Source organism: Hylobates moloch, unplaced genomic scaffold (assembly GCF_009828535.3).
Source record: "Hylobates moloch isolate HMO894 unplaced genomic scaffold, HMol_V3 SCAFFOLD_1, whole genome shotgun sequence".
Lineage (NCBI taxonomy): Eukaryota > Metazoa > Chordata > Mammalia > Primates > Hylobatidae > Hylobates > Hylobates moloch.
This window is the reverse complement of record NW_026652276.1, coordinates 26,893,590-26,913,405: the sequence shown is the minus strand read 5'-3', so window position 1 is coordinate 26,913,405 and position 19,816 is coordinate 26,893,590. Positions and strand designations below refer to the sequence as shown.

Sequence of the window (19,816 nt, the reverse complement as noted above, 5' to 3'; positions counted from 1 at the left end):
AAGAAAACATTTCTGGGCCTTCCCACAATTAGTAACCCCCCCTCTTTTCTAAAAATTCGCCTTTTCTTTAGTTTATTATTAAAGTGGAGATGATCACATTTTCTTGAAAACTGGATGTATCTAAAAGCTTGTGCCTAAAATAAGTATGTATGTTTCAAAAATAAAATCAGTCTAAATGCCAGGATGCAAATAATTTTTAGAATTCAAAAAAGTCAGTAAATTTTATGTAGTTATTTATAAAAACCTTAAGGTACGTAACAATGGCTATAAAAAGATAACGGAAAAGCAAGAAATTCTGCTTACTACCGTGGTTCAATTTGACTTCTGTTTTAGAAACAAGATCTGAATCCTGGCTCCAGGGTACTTTGTGTTTATAATTGGAAAAAGAAAAAGAAGTGATATTTGTTTTCATTCCCTAGTGTTTTTCCAATATTCTCCATAAAATGTACTTTTTGCTCCAAAAGTTCTGCATTCTTAATATATATTTGAATTATTCATGACCCTGACTGTATGCCCCTAAATCTTTTTACATTCCTTATGCTGACTATGTGATGGGAAAATTGTTCAGGTAAAAACAAGAACTGACCTGAACATTTTCCCTTTTCTCAAAAAGAAGTTTTAGAAAGTTTGAGAAAGTCGAGTTTACTTTTCTTTTTCTCGACATTTTTTTAGTTTGGCTTGAAATCCTATGAGGACTATTGAATATCAACACATTTTGAAAACACAAGCAAAAATTGCCTTCATAAAAATTGAAGGACTAGGGACAGCAACAAAAACGAAAGGGAGGATGACAAAGATCAAAATGAGCAATGAAAGAGCGAGAGAAAATAGACTGAATAATGAATGGTGGTGAGGAAGTGGGAAAAAAAGAAAGAAGAGGCAATAGGAAACTAAGCAAGTGTGCTCTTGGGGAAGCAAAAGCTGCATCTGCTCCACAGAGGACACTTTCCTCATCTTCCCACATTCAGATAAGAAACCTAAAATTACTCCTACAAATAGCATTTAAACACCATGGAAAGACAAACTCATTCCCTTCTCAGCAAGCAGCTGGCTCTGCAGCTCTGAGCTTGCTCAACAGTAAAATGACTGCTCCTAGACAAGGACGTACAGCAGCTCCCATTCTAACAGCACCTTTCTCTCACCAGGAAGTGCCCAGTGTGACATGGTTGCCCACATCCTTTTATGTAGCCTTAATGTGTCTTTTTTTTGGAAGCAAGAGTTGGATATCATGTGTGCTTTGCTGTTTCCCTTCCTGAAAATATTCTCCAACTTCATTTTGCATTGACAAGGTGTGGTGTGACAGCATGTGTCTACTCCCGTCGCACATCAAAACTGTTTTCTGTAAACTCTTAAAATGGAAACCACAAAATAAATGTACAACAGAGCATGTGCATAAAAAGATGAATTAATGCTGTAAATTGAAACACAGCTTACTTTCCCCCCAAACAAAGGTAATTAATTCTATTAACTCCCTATTAAATTACTTAAAGAGGGCAAGAAAGTAGCTGGTCTTACTGAGTTAATGGCATTCCCTGAAGTTTCTAATGAGCAGGATCATGCTTATAGACAAAGCACTGCATGCTTCTTAGAACAGTGGTTGAGAAATAGCACCCTTCCTCTTATTTCACACGAGCACTTAGTGCACACTTATTTCATATCTATCTGTACCTATTCCCACCACTTTTTCTATTTCAGCTGTGACATCTTTGGGAAAAGCTGCCATGTCTTATTTATCTTTATATTCCCAATATCTAGCATAGTATAGGACCATAAGATCTGATGGCTGATCAAATAAAAAGAGACCATATTGTTGGGGTGTGGCAGAAAGTACTTTATAGAGTTCGAAGATATCTTTGGAATTTCAGCTCTCTCTTCCTAAAAGATCTCAGCCATCTTCTCCCTCATCAGCAAATTAGCAGTAATAATACCTACCTTGCAAAGTTGTTATGAGTATGATGTGAGGTGTGTGTACCAAGCATCTCTCTGGGTCCCGTCATCATAGGTACTCATCAATATTAGCTCTTGGTCAGAGTACCCACAAAAGAAGATGTTGCAAAGATGCAACCTTCACCATCAGTATGGATGGCGCATACTTTAGATGTAATCCATTTAGAATCCTAGAAACTTCAAAAGCTCCAGATACCAAATGGATGTACTCCATTATTTTATAGATCTGGAACCTACAAGTATTGACTAGTGATATGGAATGAGGCACAGGCCCTCTCCCAGAGCTGTATAACCCCTTCCTCATTTTATGGGTTTATGTAACTTCTTTATCTATTTATGAGATAAATAGATAGTGTTTACCAGTAGTGTTTACCAATTTTGTAAATAGATAGTGTTTACACCAGTAGTGTTTACCAGTTTCCCCCTTTTTAGACTGTAAGGTTCTTAAGAAAAGCCTACAGTGTACTATGTTGGCACATAGGATGTTTAGCACATGACAAGCACTGGATACTTGATAATGAAGAACATTACTTGGAACAACTTACCGCTAAAGCATCTTTTTTTAAACGGCTGTGGCCTGCTCTCCATTGTTGCATATCTGATTCTGCAAGGATCCTTAGAAACGGAAACACCCAGCCACAGCCCCAAAGTTATCATCTTACATCGTACCTACCGTATTCATTCATTAACTCACCAACATTGATTACATTCTTATTATATGTAAAATAATGGGCAAGTAAAATAAGAAAACCAGGGATTATGGTACATTCATGAGAACAGCTAAGTAAGGACATGCGCAAAGGATGACTGGAACGCATGACAGGGCCCCTAAATCTGAGTTAGTCCCATTTGTATTTCTTACAGAGCAAAATCCTTACTCACATCCTTAATGCAAGCCTCTTGCAACCAGAAAAATTTTTCCTTCAGCCTTCTATTAGCCCAGTGGTTCTCAAGTGTGGATAATTCCCCTACCCCAGCGGACATTTGGCAATGTCTGGAGACATATTTGGTTGTCACGACTGTGCATGGAGTGTCACTGGCATCTAGTGAGCAGAGGCTAGGGGTGCTGCTGAACATCCTACAATGCACAACACAACAAAGAATTATCTGGTCCCAGTTATCAGTAGTTGAGAATCAAGGTTGAGAAACCCTGTACGAGACAATGACAGATAATGGAATTATTCAACTCATCCCCATTTCCAGTCCCCATGACCAAACCAAATCAGGAGAGAGAAAAATCCTATTCAGGAACTCTAAATAGCTCCAAGGAAGTCTCAGAGCCTCTATCTCATACTGGATATCTCCGGGAAGTATATGAAAGTATTGCACAAAACTTAGATGTCCGCTGAATTCGGGACATAGGCCCATCTGATTCCAGAAAATACAACCCTCTGGGTGAACCAACAAAACCTGGGTCAAATCACCAAGTAGCCCATGGCATCAGTTTACTAACTTTTACTGGACCCAGGTACATGCACGGTACAATGGGCATGGCTAAGGGCCTCTCCTCTAAGATGGTGAAGATGTAGATTCTGCCTCAGTGACATTTATAGGGCTCTATTTTGGAGTGGAATTCAATACGGGAAACATTTTGCATTTAAGAATTCCATCATTCTGAGGGAAAAAAAAAAGCTAAACACTGAATAGATTTTACTTGTTCTCAGACATGTCTACCAATAGTTACGTTCAGGAAATGTCACATTTATATATATCGTCTTAATGGTAAAATGCATGTACTTCTACTGGGTATCTTTTTCCTATGAGTAGGAAACATCACTACGTGTATAAGTGGTACTGTGTGCCATGGCATAATCTATTTATAAGAGGAAACCCTATCAGGAAAGGGACATATGGCAAATCCTGGAAAGAAAATTCTGACATTCTTTTTTGTCTCTAAGGGTTAGTTAAATTTGTATATGTATTTTTTCTCATTTCCCCAGAATTAGAATTACATGGGTATGTAGTGGCACCTGGAAACATAGGAGATTTGCTATAAGTCTAGTTCTGATCCCACTTCCAGATGACATTTGTCATTAACTTTTAACTGCAAATAAGGACTAAGGACACTGTAATAGTCTTGAGGCCCCCTCAGTGATCTGACACAGTTGTCCTTCCTGGATATCCCAAACAGAAGTCACCCACAGGAAAATTTTAATTGTTTTAATTATTCATACTTCATCCTGACCCTCATTCTCTAAGGGTCATCCATACTTCAGCTATGGATATCTGTCCACATTCAAAACATGTATCTCTTATAAGTGGCCCAGTTATAATCCAGCAATCCGTATCAGTTAAAACATTAAGATTTAGAAATGACTTAATATGTTACTGTGTCTTAGGGTTTTTTATATTCTTAGGAAAGACTTTGGAGTTAGTTATAGTATATAGTGAGTAGAGGCTAACTAATACACTTCTAAAATTTGTCGGGCTGTTATTATGAGCAGATTGGGGGGTATCCTACATGTATCAGGAACACACAGAATATGAGGAGAAGGAGATACCACCACCGTGTCTCTCAGATGACACTGTGCAGATTGTGTTCTACCTAACCATGAAACAAGCAGATTAATTTGGCAACACTGCAAGGAAACGTGTAATCTCTCCATCACAGTCAGTAGCAAAGCTATCTGCCCATTCCTGTAAGCCAACTATGCAAGTGCCTCTATTTTTCCCTTTCACTGAATTCTGGCATTCTTTCTCCATGACCTATCTCAAATACACATTCTGCTATGCTGGTAACCACCACCCTATCTGTTCTCAATGACCACACTCTTAAAAGCCTCTGAAAGAACTCTCCTGGCATCTGCCCACCCACACCTATCTCCACTTCACTAATACACTCTCCAGTAAGATCCATATTCCTCAGGCAGAAACAATGTCTTATGGTACCTGTGTAACTATTCACCATTTGTTGTCTAATATTCTGGGCACAGTGAGACGTAAACAGACATTCATTACATTTACCATGTTATATAGCAGTTTACCTGTTATCTTGTCTCTCCGTCTCTCTTTCCCGCTTGAACTGTAAGTTTATATAGGGCAAGACATATGCCTCATGCATTTCCCTATCTACAGTGACTTGCATAGCTTCCCGCATGCTGTACGAATTCATTATGTTCTTATTGAATGAATGGTTGGGCTTACATAATAATTAAGACATTCTTCTACATTGTTTTTTGATAAATAAAATTTTAACCATTCTTTTTTCACTTTTATCAATTTTATTTCATAATGATCAATGTTTCTGTTTAAATTACATGTAATTAAGTTTTAATTCATGTATCTCTTTGTGATTTTAACTATGTAATAACAAAAATGTAATACTAACACAAGCTAGAGGAAAGTTTTAAAACTCTTAAATTCTTATTGCCCTTTCTTTTTACACTGATTTTAGCTAAAATGGTTACTAAATGGTTATAAATTAATCTAAAATTAATACAAGGAGAGACCTCTACATCCTTTCTTATCTATATAACCAAATGAAGGCAAACACCTGTTTTACTTTCAGTTATCTTACACTCCTAATAATATCTTTTGGTCAGTTTCTAAGCTCATCCATATTTTTCAATATTAAACAAAAGCCTTGGCACTTTAAAATTTGACCCGACTAAACTCTGATTAAATATTTTTTCAAGTTCTGCCGGAGCCATATAATAGGAGCAGAGGTACGAATTTAGAAGCTGCAGGTCATGAATGAGTGTCAGCAGAAATAGGGAGCAAATCCACAGAGGCAATTGCCCCCAGGATCTCAGGAAAGCTGAATCCCTTCTCCAAATAATGACCCTGTGCGCTCTAGGGGATGATCTTTGCTATTCGCCAGCTGTGTGAGCAATGGCACACGGCCGGGGGCTCCCATTGTGCTGATAGATTCTGAGAGGCAGTGTACGGAGGAAAGAGAAGGGTAAGATCTGTGATGTTGGATCATCTGTTGTGCAAATGAGCAAGAAAACCATAAACGTAATTGTTTCTTTTTTCAGACAGCTAGTTGGAGTCGATGCTGTGTACAGTGTTGGATTTTTTTTTAAACATCTCATCCTGAAGCTAATGCTTAGAGATGTATGAATTTAATAACAGAAAGCTGGTGCCAGATGCAAAATCACATCAAAACACTTGGCGACTGGCCAACAAGTAGTGACTGCAGTGTGATCATGTCTTTCAGAAGAGCATTCTATTAAAAGAAACAGGGCAGGCCTCTTTTGATGAGACCAAAGGTGGCATTTTTTCCCCCTCACTTATAGAACAGAAAAGGAAGACTGTTTTGTTTCCTAATGAGGCTATGCTGGTGAATCTTCCTTCACTAAAGGGAAGTAATTTTAGTGGAATTGTTTATCCAGTAAAATATATGCCAGTTTCATTGCACAGCTATATAAAGCATGAAAGTTAATAGTATGATGGGAAATATCATTAATGCAACTTTATTATTGTACATAATTTTATAAATTAAACTCCAATTACTTAGTAGTTTAGAGAAAATAGTGAATATACAGCAGTATACAACTTGAGCTAGATAAACTACCTGGAGGCAAAACTAAAATTAAATAAAGCAGACATGATCAGTCATCTAGAGAATAATCAACAGATGATCAAATAAACCTGGACTTTAATCCTACTTCCAAAACCAACTCAGTGTCTCATCTCATGCAACCCCATGAATTTGGTTGTCTATAATATTAGATAGACAAATACTTCTTTAGAGGGAACTATAGTTATCTACTTCTTAGATACTGTTAATTATGTCCCTTATAACTCTTTGTAAGATGGTAATCCAGTTTGTAAATGATGGATATTAATTTTTCTCACAGCTCCTCTAATGCCTGGTTCACAAAATATCAGTCTCAAGTAAACCTCTTTGTGAAGATTTACCTGATTACCCCAGCTGAAAGCTCTCTTTCTGCTTTAAGTATAGAGGGTGTCTTGCTTCAGCTTCCCTCTGGCACTCTTCATTGTACTATCTCCTATTATTGTTATTGATTTAATGTTTTCCCTCCCCTGCTAGAACATCAGCATACATTATTCCTAATTCATCACTCACTTAGTGACAAACATAGAGACCATCAACATTGGAACAAGAAGGAATGCCATTCTTCTTCCATCCCACCTTTGCACTGATTTTACAAGAGGGAATAGACACTAGCTGGCTGTGGTCTTCTTACAGAATTACACACTGGTGCTCATTGAGGTCATGCTTGTATATGCCTAGAACTGTGCCATTCTCATAGACAATGTATCATGTCATCTCCCCACTCAAAACTTTCAGATGGCTTCTCCTTATACTGAACACACAATGCGAATCCCCTTACCTTTTCTTTCATGATCGATTCTGCATGCTCTGTTCTCTGAGGTTCCTTTTCTACGTATCCCAATCCCTTTCCTCATCCCTTGCCACGTTGCAACCATGTTAGCTGACTTTTTGCTCTTCTAAATGGTTGGGTTTGTCCCCCACCTCAGGATCATTTGCTGTTTCTCGGCATGCAACACTCTCTTCCAGATATTCACATGCTGCTGCTGATTTTTCCTTGTCCTTGTTGGTCTCTACTGAAATGTCACTTCTAGCAGAGGCCTTCTTTTGACACTCTATTAAATCCCTACTTTATAATTTCTACCTGTTAACCTGCTTTATTTTCTCACTAGCACACTCATTATTATTTAATTATGCTATTTATTTATTTGATCATGCTGTTGCTTTCCCTTCCTTTAGAATGCAAGTAACAAAAGGATAGAGAAACTGTTTTATTCACCTCTGTATCCCAGTGCCTAGAATGGTGCCTGGCACATAGAAGCCTCTCAGTCTATTAATATATTTTTTAAATAGATTAATAAATGAATGAATGAACATCAGATTGTTTTATTCATCAAGCCTAATTATTGAAACAACAAAATCAGTGTGAATCAGCAACCCAACAATTAGGGGTCCCAAGTTGTGTCTCATGACAATTCTTAATATGTTTATATTTTTTGCTAAACGGGTTGCAGTTGCAATCTTAAAGTATCACCTATATTATTTGACGGCCAAAATAATGAGAATGTTATTAAAGGAGAAATTGTGCTACATGCTAAGGAATTTAGTATTAAAGTTTGGCAATGAAATATCTATAATTATAGATAAATATAATATTTTCTTGAGAGATACTCAAAAAATACCTCTAACAGAATTAGCTCATGGTTGATTCAAGATTACAATATTGTTTTCAGTTCTGAAGACAGGCTTCTGGAAGTCTTTTTAGGTTTAGAATCCCAGGAAGGAAAATTGAAGTTGTAAATGGTCAGGTTGTTAATGGCTTAGATTCCCTATTCATTCTTCAACTGCTCCTCACACCATAAAGCAGAACATGCATTAACCTCATTTAAAGGTTGTCATTCAATTACGTATACTTTTAACTTTATTACTTTGAATTTCAGGACCCTTAATTTCCTTTTTTGCACTTCCTGGTTTTTATTGTATCTGAAAGTATCACATATGGTAGTACCAGTATGTGATTCTTCCAGGATGATGGCCCTGACACTTATCTTACACCTATGACATCTCATGCTTGTGATGAGTCTCAGGCAATGTGTCACTGATAATTTAAGGTTGGATAGAGAATCTTTGAGGGATGTAAAGGAGGCCTACCTTAGTCACCCATCTTATAAAGCAAATTTGAGACAATCACCCAAACTAGATTGTACTCAATCTCACATAAACACAGTTATTCCAGTTTGTACCTACTTTGTTATTTCATATTTAGATCATCACATTTATAGACATAGAAAACAAAATCGTGAATCTAAGCTTGCATGGCTTCCTGGCTATCTCAGAAGGAAACAAGATTTGATCTCTCAGAACAATTGAACACACTTGAGAAGTGCCCCCACCTGTCTTTAAATAGTGCATCATCAATTCCTTTCCTACGAAGCAGATCTTGTGGGCCATAGGGTGTGTCTTTGCATTTAGAGTCTGTGTCACAGAGTAGGGTCTGCAGGAATGGGAAGAATCCAGTACTAGGAAGGTTTCGAGGTGCGAGGTAACCTAAAATTAAAAAAACAGTCATTACATCACTATGGCACATTTGCCTGGGAAACAAAATAAATGCAGTAACTCTGCTTTGTGAAGTTACCTCCTGGATTACCACTGTCCGGGGCCCCCAGCCGAGCCCCAACTCTGCAACTAACACTCACCACTGAGTAGGAGCAGTCTTGGAGGGTGTTATGTTTAACTTCCCTTTTCCGGATTTGCTAATATGTATAAAAACACTTAAAAATGCCTGGTTACCCCATGAATTCCCTTCCTGGGATTTATTCTAAGGAAATACTTACAGATAGTTGCAAGAATGTTTGCCAGAATGTTTTAAAAATAAATCACAGTGTATCCACATGATAAAACAAAAAGCAGCCAATATAAATGTTGTCAATTAATACAAAAAGTGTTTATAACACATTGTTAGTTTAAAAGAACAGATCAGAAAACAGTATGAACAGAAGAGTCCTAATCTTTTAATACACACACGCACACACACACACGTATACTAAAAAATCCAAAAGATTGCATCACCAAAATTTGATTGATGGCTTTTTTCCTGGGTAGTGTACTTCATTTCATTTTCTTCCTTTTGACTGTATATTAACTGTGTGTTATCACAATTTACATGTCTTCTTTTGTAATCAAAGTAGGTATAAATGCAGCCGTTCTTCCAGAACCCAGGAGCTATTTTTGGTCTCTTTAAAATTTAACATTTTAATTATCCTATATACACAACTTCTTTTTCCTATTTAAAAACCAATAGAGAATGGTATGAATGAAAATGCAAATTTTCTCCAAGATTAAAGTCATACAAAACAGTAATTTTAATAGTAAGGGATTTTGTAAACTTTAACATTTCCTTTATAAAACACGATGATGGCATACACACGAGTCATGACAATAGGCAAGCTGGGAAACACACATCTTTTCACAATTAGGTTTGGTATGAAAACACTAGATTTCTTCCTTTGCGGGAATACGCAGACAATGAACTTTCAAAAAAGGCAAGTTTAGGAAAATTAAGGCTAAAAAGCAAAACTTGCATCTCCTTATGGATGTGTTAAAAAAAAAAAAAAAAAAAAAGAGTGCCAGTACAGGTCTGTTTTCGTTTTAAAGAGAAAGGAGAAAAGTAAAAAAAAAAAAAAAAGAGAGAAAGAGAGAATGGTAAGAGCAACATGGCCATGCATTAATCTACCAGTAGAAAGCATAAATAGGTATTTGATTCCAGTAACTTAAATATAGGTCTATATAAAGAAAGAGCTGGGGTAAAAAACAAAGAAGGGAAAATATGAAAGCTTGCCAGAAGAAAAGCAAAGAGGGAAAAATAGAGATTGGAGAATGCTCTACTGTTGACCTTAAAGATGGCGGAAAAAGCTGTAAGTCAAGGAATGTGGGGAGCCTCTAGAACTTCTAACTAGAACAATCTAGAAGACAGCTTTTCCTCTAGAGGGTCCAGAAGGAATGCAGCCCTGCTGACACCTTGGATTTTAGCTCGCTGAGACCAAATTCTGGACTTCTGACCTCCAGAACTGTAAAATAATAAGTTTGTGTTGTTTTAAGACACTCCGTTTAGGGTAATTTATCACAGTAACTTTAGAAAAAATAGTTTAGAAATTAATACCAGTATGAATGAAACATTTGAAAACTCAGAAGAAATTGGAGAGAACTGAAGCCCACCAAACTATTCACTAGTTCCTTCCATGTGGACCCTCTTTGACACCAGAGAGATTAGTGCCTCTCCTAATGTTAAACCTAAGTGAAAATTGCAGTGAACCAATAATAATTCCCACCACTGCTTTCATTGTATGCAATTCCCTGAATAAAATAGAGAGTAGCTGCTAAACGGCCTGTTAGCTTTTCATGTCATCCCTCTGAAACAAAATTTTACCACAGTGAACCGTATATGGCAAGACCTTTTAAAGTCTGCAGTGGAGGTTCACCATTCATGGTAATCCACTCTGTTACACAGATCTCCGCTGTAGCCTCTCACTCAGGGTGTGGGACTGCAAGTGAGCTTATTCCTGTCTCTCTCAAACACATGCAGTGGCTGATTTGAATGGAAGATAGATGGAAGGGCAACAGAAAGAGATGACCAGATGACCCCTCCGCTCTATGCCACTTATCAGCGTGATGGTGTGGCTGAGTCAGGCAGTACTGAAAAAATGAGACACTCAAGAAAAGCCATGTTGCAATACAAAGAGAGGGAAAGAAGGAAAAAGATGTCATGGAAAAAAGAGCTTTCAGTGACATCAAATTACCTTTCCTGGCATTCATTACAAATTGCAAACGATTTGAGAGGAATTTGAAGGAATTTAACCCACAACATTCTTTGGTATGATATCTACAGAGGACAAACCTAATTTATAGGAAAATTCATCACAGAGTTTCTTTAAAAATAAACTCCCATGGTGTTGAAAGTATAGACAGTCTATGCTTTGCACAGTTTTTTGATAATGGATTTTTAACATGTTACATGGGATCGTGCAAATGAGGAATTGATTCAGGCATGCACAAGTTTCAGCTAACAGAGTGCCATGGATGGCTTGCATTATTTGTCTTGCCATAATCTTTTAATCAAGACCTATACCCTCATCACTGTAAGGGTGCCTGTTGCAACAACAATAACAACAGTGATTTATTAAGTATCTACTGTATCCTATGCTGTGCTAGGCATGTAACATTTACTTATGTTATTCATCCTTCCTTGACATCTATAATATACTTTCTCATATACATCAACTTTTCATAAATTCTGGAAATCCTCTAGAAGTAATGTCTGAATTAAATAGAATTAAATTTCCTGTAGCTTTCTTGTAAAGAAATGATATTTTTTCCATTCTCTTCCCATCTGTCATGTATACAAATAAAAAGAGCAATGGTGGAATCAAACCGTTACACATTTTAAAGAGCTGCTAATTTTAACGTGAGCCCATTCTATCCTTGAAGGTGTTTCTGGCACTTTCATTTCTGAAATTACATTCCCCATTAAGTTCCCCAGTGCTAGGATAAAGAAAAAAGAGAAGCCTCTCTCTCTCTTTCACAAAACTTCCATGCAGCAAGCATAGGAATTGCAAAATTAAGGCTAATAATTGAGTGTCTATGTTCCCAGCCAAAGCACAAATTTAAGGACACAAGTAAAGGAAAATCACGATTGTGCAAACCATGGCAGCCCCATACAAGTAAAAATAATAATAAAAAAAAAAATCTCAGGCAGGGTTTTGAGACAGAGTGTTTAAGCAGGATAAAGTCCATGGTACCCTGATTCCCAAAAGTCTCATCCCAGGATAACATTCATGCCCATCTCCAGGAGAAAAGCTATTGAAGAATCTGCCGATTTCATAGGGTCGAATTCAGAAGATGTCAGCATCATCTGGGAGTAGGGTGAGGTATGTGTTGGTTGGCAAAATCCAAAGCTGGTTATGGCTTAGTTTCTCAGGGGCCCCAGGCAAAGGCAGTGAGCAGCCAGCCACCCATGGGTGGAGAGAGGTCATTCTCATTGAATGGATACAGTCTACCTCATTGACACTGTCCAGTCATAACACTGACACAATCCACGTTATTTCAAGGAGTTGAATCAAACCAAACTATGAAACAATTTTGGGAACAAACCACCAATTAACTCAGCTTTAAAGTAAATCAGATTCATTTTTCATTGCTGTAAGAATGAAACTAGAATTACAAAAAGAATCAGTTCTAAGAATTTTTTAAATGTATGCTTTGTAAACAATTGTGGTATCAGTGGATATATGTAATGTTTACCTCAAAGGGAGATCAATTTTGATTTTCCTTTTCCTTTCCTCGCAAAAGACTCTATTCTGAACACTGTCAATGTGACAGAATGTAAAGATTAGAGTGATGGTTGTCCAAGTTTGATCCTTGGACCAACAATATCAGTGTCACCTGGGAACTTATTAGAAATAAAAATTTCAGATCCCACCCCAGATCTCCTTAATCAGAAACTCCGGGGGTGGGTTCATCAATCTGTGTTTTAATAAGCTCTCTAGGTAATTCTGATGCACAGTGAAGTTTGGGAATCACTGGATTAGACTGCAAAGCTTTTCATGAGAATCAGTAAATATTTTTAAGCTTGTGGGCCATACTGTCTCCATTACAATTACTGAATTTTGCAATTAGAGTATGAAAGCAGCCATAGACAATGGGTGCCTCAATGAGCCTGGTTGTATTCCAGTAAAACTTTATTTACGGCAATAGGCTGGAATTGGCCCACGGGCTGTAGTTTGCTGACTCCTGCGAGGATAGCCTTTCTTACAGGCATCTCCCTCCTTCTCCTGCCTTGTTCACTTCCTGTTTTCACTTTCTCCCGCATCCTTCTTTTCCTCTTCCCTCGTTGCATCTAATCGACTTAATTCTTTTTCCTCTATTTCTTAATGTTTTCTTCCTTCCTTTTCACTCACGACTTCCTCTTTTCATTCAATTTCCAACTCTTCTTTTCCCTTTTTCTCCTGCTGCTGCCTTTCCTCTCTGCTCCCCTCTCTGTATTCATTGATGCAGCCGAGAATGCAGTTGTCTCTCAATGTCTTCCTTTACTTTGTCTTTTTCACCACGATAGAAGAATTTTGACTCACTTCCGTAATAAATTCAGGAGCACATTGCTCATTGGCACTGTCTAGAGAAGCGCTATTTTCTATTTATTTTATTTTTGCAGAAAGTTATGCCATGGTCTTTTCAGGAATGAAGCTACTTTCATTTGAAATCATTAGGCTCTGGAAATATTCTGTAGGCTGCCTTGGTGACATTTGTACATATTATAGCAATGGTAGAATCAGAGGCTTTCCACTGTTTCATTCTGCTTTTCTCAAAACAGGTCAGAAGACAACCTAGTCAGTATTTTTATATTTCCAGGTGAAAGGCATTTATTTAGTCTTTACCCCAGTGAAGAATAGAATGATACATTTTGGAAGTAAAATTCTGACTTTTTAAAAAATATATGGAGTTACTCATTTGAGAGCATTATATTTTTCTTAATTTCTTTGGATACAGGGTCACAGTGGCAGAATAAGTGTCAGGCCTTCTGATCCTGCAAATAATATCTCCTTGTCAAGCACCACAACAGGGACTTGACACCATAACAAGAGTACAGAATGAGAGAAGCATATCAAAAATATCACCCGTAAACAATCAAATACCTAAATGTGAATTTTCAAAACATAGGAAAGGAAATGAATCTTAGAAGCATATTTGTAATAATTTATTAAAGTTTTTTTAATCTTCTTATAGTTTTCAAGCACATTTTGTTCTCGATTACATTCGAAAAGACAAGTTAAATTGTAAATGATATAAACTTGGCCTTTCAAAGTAGTTCGTAACATTATAGCAGGAGCCTGTAGATCTGTTCCTGTTCTCCTTCGCATGCACCTTTCATTTGAGGGATCAGTCTACTTACTGAGGGGAGGTGTCCTGTCCACCACCCACCTTCAGATAAAATCAAATACACCAGCTCTTCCTGATTCCAGTCCCTTGGAATGAGGGTTTCTACAACTATGTAGCCTAGAGTGACTTTAGCCTAGGGCTAAAAACCAATATGACTTCGAACCTGCAAATAGAGACTCTAACCTAGTAAAATTGCATCTTTTTAAGAGACTGGATAAAAAAATAAGCTATTTAAAAGAAAGAAAAAACCTTACACAGTTCTTAGCACAATGCTTCACACATTGTAAACAATTATTAAATATGTGAATAAATGCATGGCTGTAGGAACCCCTGGGGGTGTCCGAGGAAGACTGCATGACTCAAGACTCTAACCTAATATACATCGTTATGTTTATCGTTTGTAGGACAAAGATTCAAATTGTATCCCAATGTTATAGTAAGTTCAAGGGATAATATTGCATTATATTCACATGCCTTGCAAAATAGATTTAATTGATTAATAAAATCAATAATATTTATTGTTGTAGGGCCTTTCGTTATTGGTTTTTCTGAAAATCTGACTAATACACATTGACATCCATAAATGTCAACCTCTGGATTTATTATCCACAAAGTGAATCCATTCACCATCTATTCAATAATATTTACTGGGCAGGTATTGTGTGCTTGGCACCAAGAAAGGTGTTAAGTAGGGTTCATCCTTCTATTTTTTAAAAACTTGTTCATCTTAACAGTTAAAAAATATTACTCTGGGTTATTATGGAAAGAGAGAAAAAGAGAGAGAGTATGTGAATCTGGTTTACAAGGTCATCACAGTTTTATTAAGTAAAATGCATATAGAAATCATTTGTTTTCCTGAACTGCCAGAAATATTGTGTACTAAAAAGTGTATATTTGAAAACAAACAAAAGACATTGGTTAAAAAATAAACCTTCAGCTAGGAGCAAGGCCTCACACCTATACTCTCGCACTTTGGGATGCCAAGACGGATGGATTGTTTAAGCCCAGCAGTTCGAGACAAAGCCTAGGCAACATGGCGAAACCCTGTTTCTACAAAAAATACACACTCGAAAAAACCCACAAACTATCTCGGCATGGTGGTATGTGCCTGCAGTCCCACCTACTCCAGAGGCTGAGGTAGGAGGATTGCTTGAGCTCAGGCGTTCAAGGCTGCAGTGAACCGTGATCATGCCACAACACTCCAGCCTGGGCAACAGAGTGAGATCCTGTCTCAAATAAAATAAAATAAAATAAAATAAGAAATAAATCTTCATGGTTTTGAAGGAATTTAACAAACATCATTTCATACAAGCTCCATGACAATTCTGCAAGATAGGCAGGTTGAGGGTTTATGCCCATTTTGTAGATAACCTCCGAGAAATCAAGCAATTTGGTCAAAGTCCAAATAAATAATTAATAACAAACTAACATAAATAATAAAATGCCAGAGATGGATCTAGAACTATATGATAGATTACAGTAATGAAAACAACATGTTCAGCTAAGCTTCAGAATCTTAGAGGAGGAAAGAGACTGAGAATTTGAAAAACAGGTACACTTCTAGTTTTGCTGTTGAATCACTGAATCACCAGGGGGTAAATTAACCTAGGACTCTATTTCCACACCTCCCAAATTGAATTTTTTTTTGGGATTTTGCCATCTCACAGGGCACAGGGAAGATCAATTAGGCAATGCTTGTGTAAGGTACTATAAGCATTGAAGACACAAGGCCCCATGGAACCATGAGTTACCATTGCTCATCAGGCTCCTTTTGCATCATTCATCTTATTTTCCACTTGCTGGCTGTGGCTTCCCTGCTCGACCTGGTCTTCCAGCTCGTGCCTTGAGCCAGTGAATGGTTTGGAGTGTTGCATGATGCACTTCTCTTCCTAGTAATTCATAATATGTACCTGTATCAACCGGTGTAGTGTTTAAATTACTGTGTGCTCAGTGGGTGTGGTGCCATGATACATTCTCCCTCCTTCCTCCTTCTCCCCAGGCAAGTCTTGCTTCATAGCACAGATTCTTTTCCAAGTTCAAATCCATTAGCAAAAAGGTAGACTGTAGGTGGTAATGAGGGCTGAGGCAAGATGCCTAATCCTGAAAGCAGTGATTAAGGAGGTCCTGTACTCAAAATGTTGACACTTGAATATGTTCAATTGCTACAGCCACAAGGAACAAGAACAAACCTTGGGTCATTTGGGTGGGTGTCCTACAACGTCGGGATCTTTCTGACATCCTCTGCATCCCTCATAGCTGCTGCCAAGTACCACAGCCAGACGGATCTTGAAAGGTACAAAAAGTGTCCCTATGGATAGGACATAGGGACACTTTTCATACCTTGAGACTCTGGCTATGAAACTATAGGCAAGAGGCATTGGAGAAAGATCTCTGCCTTCTTTATATTGTTGGCTTATTGCTATTATTATTTTTTAAGGGAAGCAGAGTTTTTAGAAGGCAGTCTGGACTCAGGACCTTGCTGTCTCTTTGGATGTTATCTCTTTGACCCTTTCGTGTACACTTGAATTGATGGTCAGCCCAGAAAACTCCATAACCCCACCTTCCTGCATGTCCAGACCAAAATGTAGCTCCTTCTTTTCTGAAGGTTAAGGAGACCCTGCTGGGTGATGGGTTCCAAAGATCATGGCCTGGTCTCTTTAAATTTTAAACAAAATGTTTTGATTCAAGGCTGGGAGCTATAACAGTAACAAATACATGGCAGATAATAAACTCTCTTATGCACTGAATCTGGGGGAAGTTTAAAAATAAAAATCTCACTCATACTTTCAAAACATTTCCACTTAACAAGGAATGTTGAGCTCTTGGCCAGGTGCGGTGGCTCACGCCTGTAATCCCAGCACTTTGGGAGGCCAAGGTGGGTGGATCACGAGGTCAGGAGTTCGAGACCAGCCTGGCCAACATGGTGAAACCCTGTCTCTACTAAAAATACAAAAATTAGCTGGGCGTGGTGGCAGGCACCTGTAACCCCAGCTACTTGGGAAGCTGAGGCAGGAGAATTGCTTGAACCCGGGAGGCAGAGGTTGCAGTGAGCCGAGATCACGCCATTGCACTCCAGACTGGGTGACAGAGCAAGACTCTGTCTCCAAAAAAAAAAAAAAAAGAAAAAAGAAAGAAAGAAAAGAAACAAGGAATGTTGAGTTCTATGGCTCATCTGGGGTGAGTAGGGTTTATTAGTCTTGTTAGATAAACCTTACAGTAACTGACATTTTGCTTTTCTGAAACTTGTCTTTTAGTAACAAAAATTCACAATTGCATTTTAAAAAATCTCCCTGCTATGGCCATTTGCAAATAGAATCCTGGCAACTATTTTTACCCTCTAAATATAAATTAAATTTTTTTTAAATAGACCCCTAGAATCTCATTTCGTTGTAGGACATTCTCCCTGTAAAATTTAGCCTCCTAATTCTCCTTAGATGCAGCTAACCAGGAGATGGTTTTTAGCCTCTGGGCAGGTCTGAATTAACCTGGGTACTCATACACTGGGTATGACTGTGCTGATTGGTCATATCAGAAAGGCCGGTGCTGGTGGGTAAACAGCCACTATGCTGAGCCCCATCAGTTGCAGCCCGTCCCCTGAGATATTCTCCCTTTCCACAGATCCAGCAACACCACTTAGCATCCAGGAAAGGAGGGGTACCCCGGAGGAATGGTACACTGGGGGAGTGGTACTTCCTGCAGCGCCACTGCATCTGTTCTGATTGAAGAGGGAAGTGCTGTGCTGATAGTTAACTGTGTTGCTGATCACCTAGGCATCTAGGAGTTAACTCACAAAGCCTGCACTGAGAGAACGAGTTGAGGATTTAATTCCTCTCCTGTTACTATGATCTCCAATGTGATGTTGGGGTTTGGAGGAGTAGAATGGGGAAGCATCAAAGATTTCTCTAAACCAGACTCTGGGGCCAAATGAGTTTAGGAAACTAAACTCTATCTCCCCTTCTGGGAAAGCCAGAATATATTTGCCTATTAAAGACTCTGAAAAGTTTTTCAGTAAAAAACCTGAATAACCTTGGTTAATTCCAGATTTCCACGATCTGATTACAGAACGTGTTTTCCTTTCCTTCTTTAAATTTTTCTTCCTGTTTTTTAGGGTAGCATCGGATAATATCCTGGGAATGAATATTCCATAGGGCACACTTTGGAAGACAGAGCCTTAATCCATGATCTCACATATTCCCAGCTGAAAAGATGCCTGGAATTGAAAAGTTGTTTTTCCCCCTCTCAGGAAGAAACTTCTTACATGAGAAAATATTTTGGTTTCAAGTCTTAATGTACTAAAACTTATCTGTAAACTCTCACCTTACTAATACGGCTTACAGATGGTAATTCAGCAAGCACCTTAGTGTTTGTGCATTACTGTTTGTGGCAGTCCCTCAGCAAAACCTATCTCAGACATTGCCTGGAGAAGGGAGTTTCATTCTAGAAGGATTTGAGGAGGCTTATTAAAGTACACACTCTATAATGGGGAAAAATAATGAGGGACTCAGAAGAAAACAAACAAGGATAGGAAAAAATAAAGCCAATACAATAATATGGGCCACAGGTCTGTGTATATTGATAGAGGTTGGCCACAGATTTGGATCTGGGTGTCAAAGAAATACAGAAACGTGATCATTTACCGAGTTCACAGTGTCCATAAAATAAAAAATAAATAAATAAATAGGCCAAGCATGGAGGCTCATGCCTGTTAATCCCAGCACTTTAGGAGGCCAAGGTGGGCAGATCATGAGGTCAGGAGATCGAGAACATCCTGGTGAACATGGTAAAACCCCATCTCTACTAAAAATACAAAAATTAGCTGGGTGTAGTGGTATGCGCCTGTAGTCCAAGCTACTTGGGAGGCTGAGGCAGGAGAATCACTTGAACCCGGGAGGCGGGGGTTGCAGTGAGCCAAGATCATGCCACTGTACTCAAGCCTGGGTGACAGAGCAAGACTCTGTCTCAAAAAATATAAATAAATAAATAAATAAATAAATGTACTGGGATAGATACAGCTTTTACTATACAGAGAGAAATCACACTTGTCAGGCACTATAGGGCTTCACTTTAGTGAGTCAAATGTGAGAGCGTATTTACCCCCCACCACCAATGCATGGGAGCTTCAGTGAAAGTGATGCATTATTCCAGTGGCCAATCCTTAGCAGGAGGGAGATGGAGGTGTTTGCCACTTGCAGGCAAAGGGGGGAAACTTGAGTAATGTTCTCCCTTCGCCACTTCTAAAGGGGTCACTGCCAATTTGGGCCACCATCATCATGATACCAGTGTACAGAATATCAAGAAAGATAATGAAAACAGTGTAAAGTTGTTAGGGGTTAATCGGAGAAAATGCCCTTTTCAACTTCTTCCCCAGATCTTTGACCTTCTAGTAACCTGAGCTAACTTATGAGTTATTGCCCGGAACTATATATTGGCAAAATTTTCAGGAAGTACTCTAGTGAGTGAAGGTTCAGACAGGAGCAAGAG

General features: G+C 38.3%; 1 protein-coding gene across 1 annotated transcript in view; it reads right to left on the bottom strand.

The window, feature by feature from the left end:
* The window catches only part of ABCA12 (ATP binding cassette subfamily A member 12), a 208,734-nt gene that overhangs the window by 126,061 nt on the left and 62,857 nt on the right, over positions 1-19,816 (bottom strand). Inside the window, exon 3 of the mRNA XM_032754625.1 lies at positions 8,800-8,953. Coding sequence (XP_032610516.1) covers positions 8,800-8,953 — 154 coding nt within the window. The remainder of the gene's footprint in view (positions 1-8,799; positions 8,954-19,816) is intronic.